This window comes from Oncorhynchus mykiss, chromosome 6 (genome assembly GCF_013265735.2).
Source record: "Oncorhynchus mykiss isolate Arlee chromosome 6, USDA_OmykA_1.1, whole genome shotgun sequence".
In the NCBI taxonomy this organism is placed as follows: domain Eukaryota; kingdom Metazoa; phylum Chordata; class Actinopteri; order Salmoniformes; family Salmonidae; genus Oncorhynchus; species Oncorhynchus mykiss.
Genome location: NC_048570.1, coordinates 96,028,082 through 96,042,244, shown reverse-complemented (window position 1 = coordinate 96,042,244; position 14,163 = coordinate 96,028,082). Strand labels below are relative to the sequence as shown.

The following is a 14,163-nucleotide window of genomic DNA, read 5'->3' as shown; positions in this document are numbered from 1 at the left end:
GGAACAGAGATGAGGAACAGCTGTAGATAGTCACCATGGAACAGAGATGAGGAACAGCTGTAGATAGTCACCATGGAACAGAGATGAGGAACAGCTGTAGATAGTCACCATGGAACAGAGATGAGGAACAGCTGTAGATAGTCACCATGGAACAGAGATGAGGAACAGCTGTAGATAGTCACCATGGAACAGAGATGAGGAACAGCTGTAGATAGTCACCATGGAACAGAGATGAGGAACAGGGATGAGGAACAGCTGTAGATAGTCACCATGGAACAGAGATGAGGAACAGCTGTAGATAGTCACCATGGAACAGAGATGAGGAACAGCTGTAGATAGTCACCATGGAACAGAGATGAGGAACAGCTGTAGATAGTCACCATGGAACAGAGATGAGGAACAGCTGTAGATAGTCACCATGGAACAGAGATGAGGAACAGAGATGAGGAACAGAGATGAGGAACAGCTGTAGATAGTCACTATGGAACAGAGATGAGGAACAGCTGTAGATAGTCACCATGGAACAGAGATGAGGAACAGCTGTAGATAGTCACCATGGAACAGAGATGAGGAACAGCTGTAGATAGTCACCATGGAACAGAGATGAGGAACAGCTGTAGATAGTCACCATGGAACAGAGATGAGGAACAGAGATGAGGAACAGCTGTATATAGTCACCATGGAACAGAGATGAGGAACAGCTGTAGATAGTCACCATGGAACAGAGATGAGGAACAGCTGTAGATAGTCACCATGGAACAGAGATGAGGAACAGAGATGAGGAACAGCTGTATATAGTCACCATGGAACAGAGATGAGGAACAGCTGTAGATAGTAAAAAAAAACATGTTTTAACTACAATCATAAAGTGTGTGTGTGTGTTTGTGTGTGTGTGCATGTGTGTGTGTGCGTGTGTGTGTGTGCATGTGTGTGTGCATGTTTGTGCGTGTGCGTGTGTGTGTGTGTGTGTGTGTGTGTGTGTGTGTGTCTGTGTTATCTACCGTAGCCAACTGGAGGCTGATTCAGGCCGTCAGCAGACTGAGCTAGAGGAGCTGCAGCAGAGAGTGACTAGTCTACAGACAGAGAAGAACAGTCTGCTGTTGGACAAAACCAACCTGACTGCTGACATCAAGAGTCTGGAGGCTGACCTGGAGGTGTCCCGACATGCTAACAGGTACTCAGACCCTGACCTGACCCCTAACCTCACTGCTGACATCAAGAGTCTGGAGGCTGACCTGGAGGTGTCTCGACATGCTAACAGGTACTCAGACCCTGACCTGACCCCTAACCTCACTGCTGACATCAAGAGTCTGGAGACTGACCTGGAGGTATCCCGACATGCCAACAGGTACTCAGACCATGACCCCTGACCCCTAACCTCACTGCAGACATCAAGAGTCTGAAGGCTGACCTGGAGGTGTCCCGACATGCTAACAGGTACTCAGACCTTGACCCCTGACCCCTAACCTCACTGCTGACATCAAGAGTCTGGAGGCTGACCTGGAGGTGTCCCGACATGCTAACAGGTACTCAGACCCTGACCTGACCCCTGACCCCTAACCTCACTGCTGACATCATCAGAGTTGGAGGCTGAACCATGCCCTGTAAGGGGTTGAGTGGCCCTGAACCATGGCAGGAAAATGCACCCCACACAGACCTATATATAGGGAATAGGGTGCCATAGGCCTCTGGTCTAAAGTGGTACACTATATATAGGGAATAGGGCTCTGGTCTAAAGTAGTATACTATATAGGGAACAGGGTGCCAGATGTGATGCGGTAACAGACAGTAGTTCCTGTATGTATCTGGAGACTCTGAGGGAACAGCTGTTAGCTCCCTGTATGGAAAGAAAACAGCCCTCAATCTCAATGTGGCAATCTCTCTGAAAGGTGTTAGAAATGTATTCCTGTGATCAACACAATGCCCTCTGCCTCTCGCTCTCTCTCTATCTCTGTATCTACCTCCCCTTCCCTCCTCTCTTTCTCGCTCTCTCTCTCTCTCTCTGTATCTACCTTCCCCACCCTCCTCTCTCTCTCGCTCTCTTGCTCTCTCACTCTCCCTCTCTCACAGGAAGGCCCAGAGGCGTATAGGCCTGTTGAAGCAACAAGTTGATGACTCTGTAGAAAAGGAGATGAGAGCCCATCACTACCTGTCCTCTATCGTAGCTCTGGCTGAGAAGACCACACAGGAGAGAGACCAGCTAGTATACATGGTATAACACACACACACACACACATCACATCACATCACATCACATCACATCACATCACATCAAATTAGTGATGGCTGTTTAACAGTCTGATGGCCTTGAGATAGAAGCTGTTTTTCAGTCTCTCGGTCCCAGCTTTGATGCACCTGTACTGACCTCGCCTTCTGGATGATAGCGGGGTGAACAGGCAGTGGCTCGGGTGGTTGTTGTCCTTGATGACAATCATGTAAATGTAATTAACTAGAGAGTCGGGCACCACAAAATCATTTTGATAGAGCTGTTATCTTCCGAATAAACTCTTAAAGACCTAGTAATATTTTACATCAATAGCAGTCGATATTAATCGTCACCTTAATTCAGTCTCATCTGAAAGTTCTAAATTCTTGGTTATCTGCACGAACCATGGCTAACAAGTTGAATAAGCAATACAAAATTGGGTTTAATTATTTATTTACTAAATACCTAACTAATCACACAGAATTACACATACACATAATTAAATCATAACTTGATTACAAATTACGTCATAAAGGAAAACGTTCCTAGCGGGCGGAACAGATATGACAGCTGGTTACACAAAATAAAAGGGCTGGGTTTGAGTGAAAGAGCGGGAAGACTGAGGGACAAAGGGAGAAGCGATGTCTCTATCGTAAATACAGTATCTTATGCATTCTAAATTACCGCCCATTTGGAAAAGGAAAATGCACTAAACATTTACTCTGAGCTGCGCTTCGGTAGGTTGGTGGTAGATGGAAGGCCGTGTTGCCCAACCGAGTCCTTTGAAGAGTGTTTCTGCTGGTAAATTTGTTACGTTGTCGTAACGTCGTTGTGTGGTAGATGGGATACTCTGTCTGTTCCTTCCTAACCTGCGTTTGCAGCGGCTGTTGCTAACTCAACGGCTGGGAGGTATCACTTCAGTAGTGAATAAGAGTTCAATGTTCATACCATGCGCAACAAAGCTCACACTGATGTTGGCTTCATTCTGTAGTTATTATCTGAACCATTCTGACATCGGACCGTCGTCCTTACGTTCTCGGAACAGGAGGTTATACTGAGCACGCACCCTTGTGGAGCCCCAGTGTTGAGGATCGGCGGGGTGGAGATGTTGTTTCCTACCCTCACCACCTGGGGGCGGCCCGTCAACGTCCAGGACCCAATTGCACAGGGCGGGGGGTCGAGACCCAGGGTTTCAAGCTTAATGATGAGTTTGGAGAGTACTATGGTGTTGAAGACTGTCTGACTGGTCAAAGAACTCTATTACCATGTTATCCAACTCATGTAGATGCCTTTGAGGTATCTAAACGGCGTTGGCGCTTGGATTGGACTCGGTACTATGGCCAGATGACATGACCCAGAAGGCCGACACGGGAGCTGTGAGACGGCAGATCTCCACAGCTGGAAATAAACAGCCTCAAGGTCCAGTGTTTTTCTGGAGTCCAGACTAGTTGGTCCTGCCAGCCTGTTAGACGTGTGTCTCAGTGGCAGGTCCAGTGTTTTTCTGGAGTCCAGACTAGTTGGTCCTGCCAGCCTGTTAGACGTGTGTCTCAGTGGCAGGTCCAGTGTTTTTCTGGAGTCCAGGCTAGTTGGTCCTGCCAGCCTGTTAGACGTGTGTCTCAGTGGCAGGTCCAGTGTTTTTCTGGAGTCCAGACTAGTTGGTCCTGCCAGCCTGTTAGACGTGTGTCTCAGTGGCAGGTCCAGTGTTTTTCTGGAGTCCAGACTAGTTGGTCCTGCCAGCCTGTTAGACGTGTGTCTCAGTGGCAGGTCCAGTGTTTTTCTGGAGTCCAGACTAGTTGGTCCTGCCAGCCTGTTAGACGTGTGTCTCAGTGGCAGGTCCAGTGTTTTTCTGGAGTCCAGACTAGTTGGTCCTGCCAGCCTGTTAGACGTGTGTCTCAGTGGCAGGTCCAGTGTTTTTCTGGAGTCCAGGCTAGTTGGTCCTGCCAGCCTGTTAGACGTGTGTCTCAGTGGCAGGTCCAGTGTTTTTCTGGAGTCCAGACTAGTTGGACCTGCCAGGTTGGACCTGCCAGCCTGTTAGACATGTGTCTCAGTGGCAGGTCCAGTGTTTTTCTGGAGTCCAGACTAGTTGGTCCTGCCAGCCTGTTAGATGTGTGTCTCAGTGGCAGGTCCAGTGTTTTTCTGGAGTCCAGACTAGTTGGTCCTGCCAGCCTGTTAGACGTGTGTCTCAGTGGCAGGTCCAGTGTTTTTCTGGAGTCCAGGCTAGTTGGTCCTGCCAGCCTGTTAGACGTGTGTCTCAGTGGCAGGTCCAGTGTTTTTCTGGAGTCCAGACTAGTTGGTCCTGCCAGCCTTTTAGACGTGTGTCTCAGTGGCAGGTCCAGTGTTTTTCTGGAGTCCAGACTAGTTGGTCCTGCCAGCCTGTTAGACGTGTGTCTCAGTGGCAGGTCCAGTGTTTTTCTGGAGTCCAGACTAGTTGGTCCTGCCAGCCTGTTAGATGTGTGTCTCAGTGGCAGGTCCAGTGTTTTTCTGGAGTCCAGACTAGTTGGTCCTGCCAGCCTGTTAGACGTGTGTCTCAGTGGCAGGTCCAGTGTTTTTCTGGAGTCCAGGCTAGTTGGTCCTGCCAGCCTGTTAGACGTGTGTCTCAGTGGCAGGTCCAGTGTTTTTCTGGAGTCTAGACTAGTTGGTCCTGCCAGCCTGTTAGACGTGTGTCTCAGTGGCAGGTCCAGTGTTTTTCTGGAGTCCAGACTAGTTGGTCCTGCCAGCCTTTTAGACGTGTGACTCAGTGGCAGGTCCAGTGTTTTTCTGGAGTCCAGACTAGTTGGTCCTGCCAGCCTGTTAGACGTGTGTCTCAGTGGCAGGTCCAGTGTTTTTCTGGAGTCCAGACTAGTTGGTCCTGCCAGCCTGTTAGACGTGTGTCTCAGTGGCAGGTCCAGTGTTTTTCTGGAGTCCAGACTAGTTGGTCCTGCCAGCCTGTTAGACGTGTGTCTCAGTGGCAGGTCCAGTGTTTTTCTGGAGTCCAGACTAGTTGGTCCTGCCAGCCTGTTAGACGTGTCTCAGTGGCAGGTCCAGTGTTTTTCTGGAGTCCAGACTAGTTGGTCCTGCCAGCCTGTTAGACGTGTGTCTCAGTGGCAGGTCCAGTGTTTTTCTGGAGTCCAGACTAGTTGGTCCTGCCAGCCTGTTAGACGTGTGTCTCAGTGGCAGGTCCAGTGTTTTTCTGGAGTCCAGACTAGTTGGTCCTGCCAGCCTGTTAGACGTGTGTCTCAGTGGCAGGTCCAGTGTTTTTCTGGAGTCCAGGCTAGTTGGTCCTGCCAGCCTGTTAGACGTGTGTCTCAGTGGCAGGTCCAGTGTTTTTCTGGAGTCCAGACTAGTTGGTCCTGCCAGCCTTTTAGACGTGTGTCTCAGTGGCAGGTCCAGTGTTTTTCTGGAGTCCAGACTAGTTGGTCCTGCCAGCCTGTTAGACGTGTGTCTCAGTGGCAGGTCCAGTGTTTTTCTGGAGTCCAGACTAGTTGGTCCTGCCAGCCTGTTAGATGTGTGTCTCAGTGGCAGGTCCAGTGTTTTTCTGGAGTCCAGACTAGTTTGTCCTGCCGGCCTGTTAGACGTGTGTCTCAGTGGCAGGTCCAGTGTTTTTCTGGAGTCCAGGCTAGTTGGTCCTGCCAGCCTGTTAGACGTGTGTCTCAGTGGCAGGTCCAGTGTTTTTCTGGAGTCTAGACTAGTTGGTCCTGCCAGCCTGTTAGACGTGTGTCTCAGTGGCAGGTCCAGTGTTTTTCTGGAGTCCAGACTAGTTGGTCCTGCCAGCCTTTTAGACGTGTGACTCAGTGGCAGGTCCAGTGTTTTTCTGGAGTCCAGACTAGTTGGTCCTGCCAGCCTGTTAGACGTGTGTCTCAGTGGCAGGTCCAGTGTTTTTCTGGAGTCCAGACTAGTTGGTCCTGCCAGCCTGTTAGACGTGTGTCTCAGTGGCAGGTCCAGTGTTTTTCTGGAGTCCAGACTAGTTGGTCCTGCCAGCCTGTTAGACGTGTGTCTCAGTGGCAGGTCCAGTGTTTTTCTGGAGTCCAGACTAGTTGGTCCTGCCAGCCTGTTAGACGTGTCTCAGTGGCAGGTCCAGTGTTTTTCTGGAGTCCAGACTAGTTGGTCCTGCCAGCCTGTTAGACGTGTGTCTCAGTGGCAGGTCCAGTGTTTTTCTGGAGTCCAGACTAGTTGGTCCTGCCAGCCTGTTAGACGTGTGTCTCAGTGGCAGGTCCAGTGTTTTTCTGGAGTCCAGACTAGTTGGTCCTGCCAGCCTGTTAGACGTGTGTCTCAGTGGCAGGTCCAGTGTTTTTCTGGAGTCCAGGCTAGTTGGTCCTGCCAGCCTGTTAGACGTGTGTCTCAGTGGCAGGTCCAGTGTTTTTCTGGAGTCCAGACTAGTTGGTCCTGCCAGCCTTTTAGACGTGTGTCTCAGTGGCAGGTCCAGTGTTTTTCTGGAGTCCAGACTAGTTGGTCCTGCCAGCCTGTTAGACGTGTGTCTCAGTGGCAGGTCCAGTGTTTTTCTGGAGTCCAGACTAGTTGGTCCTGCCAGCCTGTTAGATGTGTGTCTCAGTGGCAGGTCCAGTGTTTTTCTGGAGTCCAGACTAGTTGGTCCTGCCAGCCTGTTAGACGTGTGTCTCAGTGGCAGGTCCAGTGTTTTTCTGGAGTCCAGGCTAGTTGGTCCTGCCAGCCTGTTAGACGTGTGTCTCAGTGGCAGGTCCAGTGTTTTTCTGGAGTCTAGACTAGTTGGTCCTGCCAGCCTGTTAGACGTGTGTCTCAGTGGCAGGTCCAGTGTTTTTCTGGAGTCCAGACTAGTTGGTCCTGCCAGCCTGTTAGACGTGTGTCTCAGTGGCAGGTCCAGTGTTTTTCTGGAGTCCAGACTAGTTGGTCCTGCCAGCCTGTTAGACGTGTGTCTCAGTGGCAGGTCCAGTGTTTTTCTGGAGTCCAGACTAGTTGGTCCTGCCAGCCTGTTAGACGTGTGTCTCAGTGGCAGGTCCAGTGTTTTTCTGGAGTCCAGACTAGTTGGTCCTGCCAGCCTGTTAGACGTGTCTCAGTGGCAGGTCCAGTGTTTTTCTGGAGTCCAGACTAGTTGGTCCTGCCAGCCTGTTAGACGTGTGTCTCAGTGGCAGGTCCAGTGTTTTTCTGGAGTCCAGACTAGTTGGTCCTGCCAGCCTGTTAGATGTGTGTCTCAGTGGCAGGTCCAGTGTTTTTCTGGAGTCCAGACTAGTTGGTCCTGCCAGCCTGTTAGACGTGTGTCTCAGTGGCAGGTCCAGTGTTTTTCTGGAGTCCAGGCTAGTTGGTCCTGCCAGCCTGTTAGACGTGTGTCTCAGTGGCAGGTCCAGTGTTTTTCTGGAGTCCAGACTAGTTGGTCCTGCCAGCCTGTTAGACGTGTGTCTCAGTGGCAGGTCCAGTGTTTTTCTGGAGTCCAGACTAGTTGGTCCTGCCAGCCTTTTAGACGTGTGTCTCAGTGGCAGGTCCAGTGTTTTTCTGGAGTCCAGACTAGTTGGTCCTGCCAGCCTGTTAGACGTGTGTCTCAGTGGCAGGTCCAGTGTTTTTCTGGAGTCCAGACTAGTTGGTCCTGCCAGCCTGTTAGATGTGTGTCTCAGTGGCAGGTCCAGTGTTTTTCTGGAGTCCAGACTAGTTGGTCCTGCCAGCCTGTTAGACGTGTGTCTCAGTGGCAGGTCCAGTGTTTTTCTGGAGTCCAGGCTAGTTGGTCCTGCCAGCCTGTTAGACGTGTGTCTCAGTGGCAGGTCCAGTGTTTTTCTGGAGTCCAGACTAGTTGGTCCTGCCAGCCTGTTAGACGTGTGTCTCAGTGGCAGGTCCAGTGTTTTTCTGGAGTCCAGACTAGTTGGTCCTGCCAGCCTTTTAGACATGTGTCTCAGTGGCAGGTCCAGTGTTTTTCTGGAGTCCAGACTAGTTGTATCTCTTGTTCGTGTGATGTACATTACTTTACCACTGTTAGTAATATCTGTCTTTCAAACAACATTATGTGTTTGGATGCAATAGCTCCTGTTTGTAAAAAGGTTTTTGTGTCCATGTTGTTATTGAGCGTTAGGTAGTCAGATAGGGAATTTTTAACATCAATTCCTCCTCAGGCGATGTGAGTCAGACAACTTTCCATTTCCTCTCAATGACTGACTACTCTGTGGAGGGCTGTTAGACTGACTGACTGAGGGGAGGGCTGTTAGACTGACTGACTGGGGGGGGGGGGGGGGGGGGGGGGGGGGGGGGGGGGGGGGGGGGGGCTGTTAGACTGACTGTGGTCTTGTTACTGGTCCACTGCTTTAATGAACCCATCTCCCTCCCTCCCCTCATTCCTCCCTCCCTCCCCTCATTCCTCCCTCCCTCGCTCTCCCTCATTCCTCCCTCTCTCGCTCTCCCTCCTTCCTTATCCCTCCCTCCCTCGCTCTCCCTCCTCATCCCTCTCTCTCTCCCTCCTTCCTTATCCGTCTCTCGCTCTCCCTCCTTCCTTATCCCTCCCTCCCTCGCTCTCCCTCCTCATCCCTCTCTCTCTCCCTCCTTCCTTATCTGTCTCTCTCTCTCCCTCCTTCCTTATCCCTCCCTCCGTCCCCTAATTCCTCCCTCCCCTCATTCCTCCCTCCCTCTCTCCCTCCCTCCTCATCCTTCTCTCTCCCTCCCTCCTCATCCTTCTCTCACTCTCCCTCCTCATCCCTCTCTCGCTCCCTCCTCATCCCTCTCTCGCTCCCTTCTCATCCCTCTCTCGCTCCCTCCTCATCCCTCTCTCCCTCCTCATCCCTCTCTCTCTCGCTCTCTCTCCCTCCCCTCATTCCTCCCTCCCTCTCTTCCTCCTCATCCTTCTCTCGCTCTCCCTCCCTCCCCGACTCCCTCCTCATCCCTCTCTCGCTCTCCCTCCCTCCTCATCCCTCTCTCACTCTCCCTCCCTTCTCATACCTCTCTCTCGCTCTCCCTCCCTCCCTCGCTCCCTCCTCATCCCTCTCTCACTCTCCCTCCCTCCTCATCCCTCTCTCGCTCTCCCTCCCTCCCTCGCTTCCTCCTCATCCCTCTCTCGCTCTCCCTCCCTCCTCATACCTCTCTCGCTCTCCCTCCCTCCCTCGCTCCCTCCTCATCTCTCTCTCGCTCTCCCTCCCTCCCTCGCTCCCTCCTCATCCCTCTCTCGCTCTCCCTCTCTCCCTCGCTCCCTCCTCATCCCTCTCTCGCTCTCCCTCCCTCCTCATCCCTCTCACTCTCCCTCCCTTCTCATACCTCTCTCTCGCTCTCCCTCCCTCCTCATCCCTCTCTCGCTCTCCCTCCCTCCTCATCCCTCTCTCACTCTCCCTCCCTTCTCATACCTTTCTCTCGCTCTCCCTCCCTCCCTCGCTCCCTCTCCCTCCCTCCTCATCCCTCTCTCGCTCTCCCTCCCTCCCTCGCTCTCTCCTCATCCCTCTCTCACTCTCCCTCCCTCCTCATCCCTCTCTCACTCTCCCTCCCTTCTCATACCTCTCTCTCTCTCGCCCTCCCTCCCTCCCTCCCTCCCTCCCTCCCTCCCTCCCTCCCTCCCTCCCTCCCTCCCTCTCTCGCTCTCCCTCCCCCCTCATCCCTCTCTCACTCTCCCTCCCTTCTCATACCTTTATCTCGCTCTCCCTCGCTCCCTCCTCATCCCTCTCTCACTCTCCCTCCCTCCTCATCCCTCTCTCGCTCTCCCTCCCTCCCTCGCTCTCTCCTCATCCCTCTCTCGCTCTCCCTCCCTCCTCATCCCTCTCTCACTCTCCCTCCCTTCTCATACCTCTCTCTCGCTCTCCCTCCCTCCCTCATCCCTCTCTCGCTCTCCCTCCCTCCTCATCCCTCTCTCGCTCTCCTCCTCCACTCCTCTCCCAGATCCGTAACCCTCCCTGTCTCCTCTCTCCCTCCGCAGGCCTCGTCCCTAGAGCACGACAAGCAGGGGGTGATCAGCAAGATTGTGGAGGACACTGTGCGGCTCGGAAAGCTTCAAGAGAAGGTCAAGGTAAAGCAGCCACAACACCACCCTGGCACACTAACTCTGAGCCCCTGACAACCATCCCCTGAGCCCCTGACAACCATCCCCTGAGCCCCCGACAACCATCCCCTGAGCCCCTGACAACCATCCCCTGAGCCCCTGACAACCATCCCCTGAGCCCCCGACAACCATCCCCTGAGCCCCTGACAACCATCCCCTGAGCCCCTGACAACCATCCCCTGAGCCCCTGACAACCATCCCTGAGCCCCTGACAACCATCCCTGAGCCCCCGACAACCATCCCTGAGCCCCCGACAACCATCCCCTGAGCCCCCGACAACCATCCCCTGAGCCCCCGACAACCATCCCCTGAGCCCCTAACAATCATCCCCTGAGCCCCTGACAACCATCCCTGAGCCCCCGACAACCATCCCCTGAGCCCCCGACAACTATCCCCTGAGCCCCCGACAACCATCCCTGAGCCCCCGACAACCATCCCCTGAGCCCCCGACAACCATCCCCTGAGCCCCCGACAACCATCCCTGAGCCCCCGACAACCATCCCCTGAGCCCCTGACAACCATCCCCTGAGCCTCTGACAACCATCCCCTGAGCCCCTGACAACCATCCACTGAGCCCCTGACAACCATCCCCTGAGCCCCTGACAACCATCCCCTGAGCCCCTGACAACCATCCCCTGAGCCCCTGACAACCATCCCGGAGCCCCCGACACACTAACTCTGAGCCCCCGACAACCATCCCAGAGCCCCCCGACAACCATCCCCGAGCCCCCGACAACCATCCCCGAGCCCCCGACAACCATCCCTGAGCCCCCGACAACCATCCCTGAACCCCCCGACAGCCATCCCCTGAGCCCCCGACAACCATCCCCTGAGCCCCCGACAACCATCCCCTGAGCCCCCGACAACCATCCCCTGACCCCCTGACAACCATCCCTGAACCCCCTGACAACCATCCCTGAACAACCAGAGCCCCCTGACAACTATCCCTCCACCTTCACACAAAATCCCCGAGGCGAGCCCTGACAACAAGTCCTGTTCTTGGGACCCATTACCCTGGCTGCCCCTGCTGGGGGGTGGAGTGTGAGTGAGGGGAGCCTCAGGGCTCCACACGTCCAGTGTTCTTGTCAGAACTGTCAGGGAGAGTGTGTAGGTGGGGAGAGTGTGTAGGTGGGGAGAGTGTGTAGGTGGGGAGAGTGTGTAGGTGGGGAGAGTGTGTAGGTGGGGAGAGTGTGTAGGTGGGGAGAGTGTGTAGGTGGGGAGAGTGTGTAGGTGGGGAGAGTGTGTATGTGGGGAGAGTGTGTATGTGGGGAGAGTGTGTTCGTGGGGAGAGTGTGTTCGTGGGGAGAGTGTGTTCGTGGGGAGAGTGTGTTCGTGGGGAGAGTGTGTTCGTGGGGAGAGAGTGTAGGTGGGGAGAGAGTGTAGGTGGGGAGAGAGTGTTCGTGGGGAGAGTGTGTATGTGAGGAGAGTGTGTAGGTGGGGAGAGTGTAGGTGTCTGTGTGGGTGTGGTATTATCCTGTCAGTTCTGTCAAGGGACCTCCAGGCCTCAGACAGTAGTCTGGGTTACCATCGACCTCCAGGCCTCAGACAGTAGTCTGGGTTACCATCGGCCGACAGGCCTCAGACAGTAGTCTGGGTTACCATCGACCGACAGGCCTCAGACAGTAGTCTGGGTTACCATCGACCGACAGGCCTCAGACAGTAGTCTGGGTTACCATCGACCGACAGGCCTCAGACAGTAGTCTGGGTTACCATCGACCGACAGGCCTCAGACAGTAGTCTGGGTTACCATCGACCGACAGGCCTCAGACAGTAGTCTGGGTTACCAACGACCTCCAGGCCTCAGACAGTAGTCTGGGTTACCATCGACCGACAGGCCTCAGACAGTAGTCTGGGTTACCATCGACCTCCAGGCCTCAGACAGTAGTCTGGGTTACTATCGACCGACAGGCCTCAGACAGTAGTCTGGGTTTCCATCGACCGACAGGCCTCAGACAGTAGTATGGGTTACTATCGACCGACAGGCCTCAGACAGTAGTCTGGGTTACCATCGACCTCCAGGCCTCAGACAGTAGTCTGTGTTACCATCGACCTCCAGGCCTCAGACAGTAGTTTGTGTTACCATCGACCGACAGGCCTCAGACAGTAGTCTGGGTTACCATCGACCTCCAGGCCTCAGACAGTAGTCTGGGTTACCATCGACCTCCAGGCCTCAGTCAGTAGTCTGGGTTACCATCGACCTCCAGGCCTCAGTCAGTAGTCTGGGTTACCATCGACCTCCAGGCCTCAGACAGTAGTCTGGGTTACCATCGACATCCAGGCCTCAGACAGTAGTCTGGGTTACCATCGACCTCCAGGCCTCAGACAGTAGTCTGGGTTACCATCGACCGACAGGCCTCAGACAGTAGTCTGGGTTACCATCGACCGACAGGCCTCAGACAGTAGTCTGGGTTACCATCGACCGACAGGCCTCAGACAGTAGTCTGGGTTACCATCGACCGACAGGCCTCAGACAGTAGTCTGGGTTACCATCGACCGACAGGCCTCAGACAGTAGTGTGGGTTACCATCGACCGACAGGGCTCAGACAGTAGTGTGGGTTACCATCGACCTCCAGGCCTCAGACAGTAGTCTGGGTTAATATCGACCGACAGGCCTCAGACAGTAGTCTGGGTTACCATCGACCGACAGGCCTCAGACAGTAGTCTGCGTTACCATCGACCGACAGGCCTCAGACAGTAGTCTGGGTTACCATCGACCGACAGGTCTCAGACAGTAGTCTGGGTTACCATCGACCGACAGGCCTCAGACAGTAGTCTGGGTTACCATCGACCGACAGGCCTCAGACAGTAGTCTGGGTTACCATCGACCGACAGGCCTCAGACAGTAGTCTGGGTTACCATCGACCGACAGGCCTCAGACAGTAGTCTGGGTTACCATCGACCGACAGGCCTCAGACAGTAGTCTGGGTTACCATCGACCGACAGGCCGACAAGTACGGTTACAGCTGCCTGCCCAGGCATTTCACAAACAGATCAAACCTGTTAGAGAAGCTCTCCTTCTGACCCTGCCTCGCCTCCCCCTGCCTCCCCTGTCTTGCCCTGCCTCGCCTCACCCTGCCTCGCCTCACCCTGCCTTGCCCTGCCTGGCCTGCCTCGCCTCACCCTGCCTTGCCCTGCCTGGCCTGCCTCGCCCTGCCTCGCACTGCCTGGCCTGCCTCGCCTCACCCTGCCTGGCCTGCCTCGCCCTGCCTCGCCTCACCCTGCCTCGCCCTGCCTGGCCTGCCTCGCCCTGCCTGGCCTGCCTCGCCCTGCCTTGCCCTGCCTGGCCTGCCTCGCCTCGCACTGCCTCGCCCTGCCTGGCCTGCCTCGCCTCACCCTGCCTTGCCCTGACTCGCTTCGCCCTGCCTCGCCCTGCCTCCCCTGCCTCCCCTCACCCCCCCTGCCTCGCCCTGCCTCCCCTCACCCTTTAATAATGTGTAAACTAAGCCTAGAGTAATCAAAGTGTTAACCATGACTGTAATGGGAGGAAAGGTTGTTGTGTTTATTTAGCTGTAATGTTAATGCTACAGAACACCTGCATCCATTTAGTTTTTGGCTGTCTTATTATCAGTTTAGCATTCAGTCTTAGCAGGGGCCAGTACCTCTCTCTGTCTCTGTCTGTCTCTCTATCTGTGTCTGTCTGACTCTCTGTCTCCTCTCTCCCTTATTTGAGGATGTGAAACAGCTCAATGTGTGCCTGTTCTCCTCTCATTGATATTCTGAAGGCTGTTTACTGCTGTGAAGCCTGCTTTCTGCAGTGGGCCTGGAGAGCAGTCTCCCCTCATTTCACCCCTCTATCTTCCCTTCTCTCTCTCTCTCTCTCTGCCCTTCTCTCTCTCCTCTCTGCCCTTCTCTCTCTCTCCCTCTTCTCTGCCCTCTCTCTCTCTCTCTCTCTCTCTCTGTCTCTCTGTCTCTCTGTCTCTCTGTCTCTCTGTCTCTCTCTCTCTCTGTCTCTCTCTCTCTGTCTCTCTCTCTCTGTCTCTCTCTCTCTGTCTCTCTCTCTCTGTC

The 14,163-nt window shown here is 54.2% G+C and overlaps 1 protein-coding gene across 1 annotated transcript in view; it reads left to right on the top strand.

Moving 5' to 3' along the window:
* The window catches only part of cep89 (centrosomal protein 89), a 173,174-nt gene that overhangs the window by 111,734 nt on the left and 47,277 nt on the right, over positions 1 to 14,163 (top strand). The window contains exons 17-19 of the mRNA XM_036981811.1: positions 1,007 to 1,174; positions 2,071 to 2,212; positions 10,035 to 10,124. Coding sequence (XP_036837706.1) covers positions 1,007 to 1,174; positions 2,071 to 2,212; positions 10,035 to 10,124 — 400 coding nt within the window. The remainder of the gene's footprint in view (positions 1 to 1,006; positions 1,175 to 2,070; positions 2,213 to 10,034; positions 10,125 to 14,163) is intronic.